General features: G+C 39.9%; 1 protein-coding gene across 1 annotated transcript in view; it reads right to left on the bottom strand.

The window, feature by feature from the left end:
* Positions 1-2,177: 2,177 nt before the first annotated feature.
* p3h2 (prolyl 3-hydroxylase 2) overlaps positions 2,178-8,855 on the bottom strand; it is a 67,782-nt gene continuing 61,104 nt past the window's right edge. The window contains exons 6-15 of the mRNA XM_061078575.1: positions 7,666-7,755; positions 7,158-7,198; positions 6,636-6,727; positions 6,390-6,517; positions 6,086-6,181; positions 5,457-5,607; positions 4,970-5,087; positions 4,759-4,834; positions 4,057-4,197; positions 2,178-3,472 (exon numbers count right to left, since the gene is read on the bottom strand). Of these exons, the coding sequence (XP_060934558.1) occupies positions 3,380-3,472; positions 4,057-4,197; positions 4,759-4,834; positions 4,970-5,087; positions 5,457-5,607; positions 6,086-6,181; positions 6,390-6,517; positions 6,636-6,727; positions 7,158-7,198; positions 7,666-7,755 (1,026 nt within the window). The 3' untranslated portion in view covers positions 2,178-3,379. The remainder of the gene's footprint in view (positions 3,473-4,056; positions 4,198-4,758; positions 4,835-4,969; positions 5,088-5,456; positions 5,608-6,085; positions 6,182-6,389; positions 6,518-6,635; positions 6,728-7,157; positions 7,199-7,665; positions 7,756-8,855) is intronic.

Raw genomic sequence — 8,855 nt, 5'->3', positions numbered from 1 at the left:
GGACACTTCGGCATGCAGATGGTTCAGACTGGGGATCGAACCGCCGACCTTCAGGTTGGAGGACGACCACTCTACCCCTCAGCCACAGCCGCCCTGGTGTGACAACCAGTCCTTCAGATGTGTCTCTGATCTAGTCCCAGTATGAGTGAGGTGGTTTGTAAGTCCCAGGAGGAGTATGAGGACGACTTTGAGAAGGATCAGTGAGGGGCAGGTAAGAAACACCACTGGGCCGACTGATTCCATTTCCTCTCATTTTTATTCATTACCCTGTGTCTTTGTTTCATCGCTTCTACTTTCTGCAGACTGAGATCTGAGCAGGTCCCTGACCCTGCTCTGTGAAAGTATGACAGGAGGCAGCATTGAGTTACCCGAGCTGGCACATCTATCACCGATAGGAGCAAAGCTTTTCTTTAGCATATCAACATGAATAGAAATATTGATACTGAAAAAAACTTTGCAGAGAAAGAAGTCAATAAATTAAGCGCTGACAATAGTTTATTAATTATAACCAGAGGAAGAGAGGTGGATATCCGTGCTGAGTTATCATAAAGAGAAACCTACAAAAACCCAAACCTCAGTCACAGAAAATAACGAGATCCATTTTAAAACATTGCACAAAGACATCCCACGTTGTCACTGTCTTGTTTTTGATTTCTTCACCCAGAAGGACTCCTCACAGGGCGACTCGGAGGAGGCGTTCAAGCTGTGGCTGCAGAGGAAGCAGGAGCAGCAGCAGAAAGAGAAGCAGCTGGTGGAGCTGAAGAAGCTGGAGGAGGACGATAGTTACCTCCTTCACAGCCGAGAGGAGTGTGAGCGTGCCTTTAAACTGTGAGTTCACCTTTGTCTTTTTCTCCATTTTTTAAAGATAATAATCTGTTTTTCAAAACCAGCCAATATTGAAGTATTACTGTCATCTATTAAAGTTGCAGTCTGGATACTTTCCACCTATTAAAGCCTCTGGTCCAGACTCACTTGTTGCTGACTTGCTGGTAAAACTGCCTATTATCCTTGAGCAGGCAAATGGCTAGTGGGTGGAAATAACAGTCCACAGAGCACTGAAAAATCACAACTGTCATCAGACGCCGTACCACAAAGAGTCATTTTCTGAATTATCGGTAGGGGTCAACAACATTTACTCACAGACATTTATTACTGAGCTGAGATTCTGGGGCACAGCAGGGCCTCAGTTTTAATCTGCCGCAAATTGCACACACTCATAAATATCAGTCATTATAATGTTGAAAAACGCCCTATTTTATAAGGTAATGGATCCACAACAAATTTGTATGGGTTCTTCCCTGACTCAAACCACACCCTTCCACCAAGTTATGTGGTAATCCGTCCAAATAAACCAACCATCAAACTGACAGGGGTGGAAAAAACCTCCCTGGCAGAGGTAACCAGTAAGCAGAGAGAGCTCCCGGAATGATATATATATATATATATATATTCTTTTTTTATTCATTATATTTATTCTTCATTCTCTTTCATTAAAGTGCATCATCGGTCCCCTTTGCCATCAGGTGGGTAAGACGAAAGCGGGCGGAGAAGCGGGTGGAGCAGCAGGCAGCTCGGGAGCATTCTCGCCGGTTGGTGCTGGAGGGGCGGCGAATACGACGCATGCGGGACCTGCAGTGCACCGTCAACGAATCCAAGTCCTTCAGATTCACAGAGCAGCTGGTTCACCACTTCTGACCCAAACGCACCTGGACAAGTTGGATTCACACATCCTCACATACAAGTGAACTCAACTCTGTTCTTACACACATTTCTTCAAATAAGTTTACGGCAGTGACCTCGACTCAGTGCGTGTACAAATCATCCAGGTGAGATCAAATGAGGGTAATTTCCTCTATTTACAGACAGATGCACTTTACTTTATCTACACTGCAGTTCTGTGCATTAAATACAAGGACAGAACCAGTTGTTAGACTCCTGTAGGCGTCTTATTAGTATTTGGTTTACACACAGTGACTATTACAGGATACTTTAATTTAAGAGGTTATTTAGATGAACGGTAAAGGAATGAAGTCTTTATCTTTATGAAGAAAGTAGTAAATTTGCCTGAAGTTCAAGGTCATGAAACAGACATTTTTAGTTAAACAAGACAAAATTATGTTGCATTTTATGCGGAAAACATAACATATGAATAAATAAAACAAATACAAACAAATAAATAAAGATGGGGAATATTATTTTTTAATTTATAGACATGGACACGTACATTTTTTGTGAACCACAGCATTTCAAAATAAAATATCAGTGAAACAAAAGTCACCGACAACATAAAACAACAGGATTAAGTTTCTGGTAAGCAGTTTAAATGTATTAAAAAAAAAAAAAGCTACTCTTCATAAGTTTCTCTCCACTGGATTTACAGTGCACGACTCGGCCTCTCATCTGTATCATCAGAACAGATATAAGGACATAAAGGACCGTACAGGTATGTATTCCTTGAAACAGGAACGATTGACGTCTTTTATAGAAAAAGTTCCTCATATTAAAAGTAGACAGAAGCTGTCTCTTATTAAAAACACATAAATTAAAGTTAAACATAAACACGGACACGCAGATCATGTCCTCAGTCAGTGAACATGTAAACCTGTATCCTCTGTGTGTGCCCAGGAAGGAAAAACAAGAGGAGACAGTGGACAAAGTAGAACAGACAACATCTTCAGTTTCTGACTCAACACACAGAAGACAGAGTGCATGACCATTAAATATTCAGCATATTAAAAAATATCTCTTTGTTTCTTTTGAATGAGTGCTATTTGAGATTATAAAAAAAACAGTGCGCTGCCTACTTTTGAAAATAATAATTATTACTGGCACAGAAAAAATAAAATAACTATGTAAAAGTACCATTAGTACAAAAATCTAATATTATTTTTGGACAACTGACAACTCAAATTAATTACTTTCAAGAACTGTACATAGTGTTTTTGAATAAAAACCCACTGAAATAATTGTCCAGAATAAGAATAAGAACAACCCAGAACAAAACAAACAGTCGAGTGCCACTTTTCTCTGTGGCTTCTTCACAGTGAGACTTCCAGGTACGAGCAGTCTTCAAAAGAAACAGTCAACATCACGAACTCTACAGGTACGAAAACAATGAACTAAGTGAATCGGACTCTCTCTTTACTCGAGGCTGTGAAGAAAGACAAAATCCCAAATGTAATCTCAAGTACTGGTGTGCGTAGAGAACATGAACAAAAAAATACGTCTGACGACACAAATAAGATAAAACAACAACATTATTGATCTTGCACTTCAAACAGTACAAAAATAGAAATTATCTGATCCAAAAGTCATTCAATAAATAGTTAAAATATATAGAATGATTTGATTTTGGGAGGTGTGGGCAGCTCCTCTGTTTCTACAGTTCATCTTTAGGGTTGATGTTGAGGCCCTGACCCCCCACAGACTGTGTGTCCAGTGCCTGGATCACCTCATCTGCCTGGAGTCTTTCCTGGGGGAGAAGAAGAAGAAATGAGATGGAGGCTCATCAGAACAACAGAGGAATATGATCAAGATAACAATACTGAAATTAAGACCTTACTTATCAAAGAAAATTAAGCTTAAATTAGAGCACGTGTGAATTCAAATTAGACAATTCCATTTGTAATAAAGTGTTCACACTTAACATAAGGATTTCATAAAAAACACAGAAAACTGTTTAAAACAGTGCAGATACATAAATGTTTGGGAATCAATGGCAAAGATGAATTATGGACAATAAAAATCACAAGATAAAAGAAATAACATTAATCTGAAAACTGATTTTAAAGATTCTTAAAATATTCTTACACATTGTAATAAAGGTTAAAACTGTCTGGTCTAGATGATTGAGACTCTGAGTGGCTGATGCCCTGGATGTTTTAGGAAATTGAGTAAGAAAAAACGTATTGGTTAAGAGAAATTTCCTAAAGAAATCAAGATAGTAATTGAGATAATAACGAATATTAATGCAAAATAACTTCTATATGTTTTATTTGACCCGTGATGGGAATCGAAATGTTGATGATTATTACTCAAAGAACAACAAGTCCTTACCAGTTCTCTGAAGAGTGGATCCAGAGTGAACCACAGGGCCACAGCACACCTCTGCCCACTGGTGATTGCCTTCACACCGTGAGGGTTCTCCCCCCCTGACGAGAAACCCACCATCCTGCCGCACATGGGCTTAACTGAGGCCTGGAGAGGATGGAAGAGAGGGAGCAGGGTTCAAACTGTTGTAATCTCTCGTTAGTACACAGGAACTTCATTATTAGCTCTGCCAAGGAGGTCATGTTTCCACCATGTTGGCTAGGAGACAACACAAAAATCACGTTATGGATTACAATTAAACTTGGTGGAAGGATGTCATATATTCAGTGCAGATTTGAATCAGGGGGCAGATCCAGGATTTTTTGTTGTTGCTTTCTTTGACATCGCAACATAGTTTTATTTAACTTTTTCATGGTTTTTCCAGGAAATAATTGATGGACACTGATGAATTTTTGGGTCTTGAGAGAGATTGTTTTGTTCCATTCTAGTTATAGGTTTCACTGATATTGGTCAATTGGTTTGTCCTGCGTCTGTGGAGAGTCGAATCGTAAGTGAAAAAAACATTGTAACTGTTATAAATTATATAATAATATCTGTAAAAGAGAACAAGTGATATATGGAAATACATTCATCAAGGCTGCTCCCACTGAGCATCAAACCCCTGACTAACAGGGAACATTTCATTTTGCAGTAAAGATCATTACTCACTGTGACTGTCTTGGCATCCATCTCTGTGAATATAAACTCCCCTCCTTCAAAATTTCCATTTAGATATAACAGTGCACTGAAAACAAAAGAAAAGTAAAGGTCGGATCAGACCCAACAGTGAGTGGGGGGATTAAACAGCCATATATAACTGACACAGCAGCATGGAAGCAGACTTATTTCTATTATCGACCTCAGTAGCCTGACACCGTACCTGTAGTCTCTGTAGGTGTAGGCCGGTGGTTCCTTCCAGCATTCATTGGCCTCAGGGTCCAGCAGACAGTTGTCAGCATGAATGGGATGGCTCAGGTCGTTTCTGTGGTCTTGTTGGCCTGAGAGCAAAAACACAAAAAGGACGCAAAAAAGCATAAACACAAAAAGCATCTTCACAGGAAATTACATAATGAATGAACACAGGAGATATTATTTTACATTAAATGTTTTCCTTCCTGGATATTAAATCTACCACTACCCTTTCGTACATGATGCAAGAAAGTTTCTTCAATCAACTCTGATGGTGTCGAGAGTCTCTGTTTCCCAAATGCTTTTCACTGTTATTATTCAATTTAATTTATTTGAGCTCAGTCTACAGTTTAGCTCTTTAACCCTTGACAGGATTATCAGTTTAAGTCATGATATCAAGTGACAGTACATGTGTGTTTGTGTGTGTGTGTGTGTGTGAGTGTGTGAGTGTGTGAGACCTGTGATGGCCGTGCGGCACACTAGGTGTGTGTAGGAGAAGTGCAGCGTGGAGTTGAGCAGGAAGTAGGACTCTGTGATGCGTCTCGCCCGCTCGCTGATGTTGTAGAAGAGGCGAGCGCTTTTCATCGGCACTCTGCCCTCATAGCCGTACTGCAGGGACGAGGAAACAACACGAGACTGTAACATGCACTCAAACTATGAACCAGGGAGAGAACACGTGCACAGTGGAGACATTTTATTGAATACTGTCTAAGATAAAGCTCCAGAGGTGGTAAACACGATCAGCTCAGTGGAATTTCGACTTCTAAGGTTTAGATTCAAAACTTTTCCTCAACTTAGGATCAACCACAGGCCCAAAATGTGCTTAGTTAATATATAATTTATATTTAAGAATGAATTAACATGGATCGTGTTGACAGCTGATCGGGGATTATGGTTACAACTAGAATTCTTAGATACACAATATGCGTTCTCACATATACTGCCATTACTGACAATTGATATTTTCACAGTTTTTCTAGGTTAATTTTCTGCGATTTGATTGAATTTAAGAGGATTATTGAACGTAGGTATACGCTCTACTGATTGACACAAGTCAAACAAAGTTTCCTTTCAGTAGTTATTGTACCTGCAGGGTTTTGAGAACAGTAGCTCCTTCGAATTTCTCGTTGGGAGTGTGTGGAGACATCTTCCCTCTGTAACCGTCTCCTGCCATGGTGACAGCCTGAGAGACGAGAAAACAGTTACACACACAAATTCAAACACTGAGCGTATCTGTACGAACAGGCTCAAACAATTATTCATCGGAAGCCAAGTGTAATTTTCCTTAATGAAGAGGTATTAAGAAAACTGCAGAGTAAGATTGATTGTTGTTCCTGACAGTTGCAGTGATTTAAAGCTCTCATTTCATTTAGATTGTGTAATGGCCTCACATGTGCCAGGTGTGTGAGCTCTGCACACTCCTCCTCAGATATAACATGATCCAGCAGCACCCGCTGGGTCCCATTCAAGGCCGCAGAGTTCTGCACCAGCTGCACGCTGTCGTACACCAAGGGGCCACCTACACAGATCACAGAGCAGCAACGTGTTACCGCAATCACACTGGCCACAGAGGAGTTACATAAAAGCACATAAGCACTCAAATTATCATTGGGCTCTGGATGCAGTGGAGATCTAACCTTCTTTGAGTGGCTGCTGAACAACAAAAGAGAGGTTCCTCTTGTCCGAGAGGGGAACGTACTCCATCCAGCCGTCTGTACCAGAGGGAATCCTGAGAGGGCACACAACAGAAAATACATGTTACTAACTCTAAAGGAAACATCTGGCTCTTTAGCAGCCCCGTGCTTCACTATGTGTTCACCCGCTCCTACAACTCTGTCTACAGTTTGGGTGCTTGTGCTTTTTTTTTTTAACTGACAACAGCTGCAGTGAGGGTGAACCCAGACCAATGAAAACCAGAAAACCAAAACAAGAGCTTAAGGATGCCGTAAATCTCGTGGATGGAAGACATCAGAGTTTGGATATAGTTCTCTGCATGGTCATCAGTACGAGCGACTCCCCCCACAGAGCTATTTGATCTGTTGTTGCTATAAATTGATTGATGATAGCTTCTTTAAAGTTTAAACAGTTTCCAATGCAGCTGTTGCTACAGAGGAAACATCTTTTACAGTTTTACAGCTGCAGTGATTTTTTTTCTTCACCTGTTTGAGTCGTCTCTTCCACCCGGGCTGCTCCAGTAATTCTACAAAAAAGACAAAGGGAAATGATTAATTTTCAGTTTTCAAGGTAAATCATTACAACAAGAATAGCTCCGGGCTAACGATTCGCCTAATTTGTCAGATTATTTGGGACAGAATCAATTTTCTACAAAGAAATGTGGTATGTGGCATGAGAGAATATAGCCAGTAGGTGTCGCTGTTTAATGAGAAGACAGTGGTGGAGGGCAGCGGTGCCAGACACCTGTTACCCTGCCTGGACTCAGCTGGCAGCGGCCACACATTAAGACTGTTTACACACAGATCTGCTCTGCATCAGACACATGTGGACTGGATCACCAGTAACTGACTGTTAAATTACTAAGTCACTGAGAATCAAAAAGAGAATTAAAGGACGCTGGTCTGACTATAAGTGCTCACAGGCTAAGTTAGGGTTTTAGTTAATAGTCGATAATAAACAGTAACATGGGGATTGAGTATTCTGCTAACTCACCCCTTCAGTGAATTCCACACCCATGGTATTGCTGCCGATCAGCAGCAGCTCCAGTTCCTGTTTGTGCCTCCTCAGGTACCAGGCAGCTTTCTGTCAACACACACACAAGCACACCACAGACATGAGTTATTATTGGGATACACGTAAACTCAGCTTAAGTCTTTGACAGATATTGGCAGCAGGAAAACCACTAAAAATAGAAATAAACATCTCACATATTTTGCAGTAGCCTACCATAAGGAGAAGGTTGCATAATGAGTAAATGTTTGGCTAAGACAACATCATCTTCATCTCACAACATCACCAGTTGTACTGTTTGAAGAAGAGTCACCAACGTTCTAATTGTCTTATTTTTCTTTGAATACCTGAACATGAAATGTTACATTTTCTGTAATCCCTCTCAAATAGAACTAAAGGGCCTTGTTCATGTTAATTGACACAATCGCTGCATTGTTTCTGAGCTCAAAGTTACATTAGCAATCACATTAACAATGAGTGCTTTTTGACTTTGACAGAGGAAGTGTGTTTGTTTTAGATTACTGATACAGTTTCTACAGTTTCTAAACTGTATCAGTATTTGGCATCTTAAGTGTTTTGTATTTTATTTCTTATAATGTGGAAAGAAGCTATATCAAGATAAGAATATCATATCATATCAGTTGATTTCGATAATAATGATAAATGTCCCAATATTATTTCTTTTAGGTTTGAGGACTGATGCTCTTGAGTGAAAAAAAACAAGACATTTTACAAATCTGATGTAGATCAAGTATGTGCTATGCATCTTTACAATGAATTTTAGCAATATATCGATATATATTAAACCTTTGTTGTATTGCTATTTATGAAAATCATTATATTTTGCAAACATTACTGATATTGATCTGTTGCCTTCAATGAATGACATCAGTGTTCTCTATGTGTGTTTGTTTTTATATTGTAATGGGCCTGACCTAAAGTGTACATCTATTTACTGTAAATGATACTACACACAACCTGTCAAGTGCATTTCAATCTGTTTGTGAGAAGGAGGCTGGAGTTGAGGAGGGAGGCCGAGATGAAACTTGGAGCCAATAACAATTTGGTTGTTGTGGTTTGAAAAGGAAAAGTCTTCTCTTGCATTACTCTTAATACCGGCAGCTACCATATTGTTCCAGGGACTTCTGTGGGCACTGGGACTTTTTCCTCCT

This window comes from Limanda limanda, chromosome 9 (genome assembly GCF_963576545.1).
Source record: "Limanda limanda chromosome 9, fLimLim1.1, whole genome shotgun sequence".
In the NCBI taxonomy this organism is placed as follows: Eukaryota; Metazoa; Chordata; class Actinopteri; order Pleuronectiformes; family Pleuronectidae; genus Limanda; species Limanda limanda.
The sequence above is the reverse complement of the archived record's forward strand: the minus strand, read 5'-3'. Positions and strand labels throughout refer to the sequence as shown.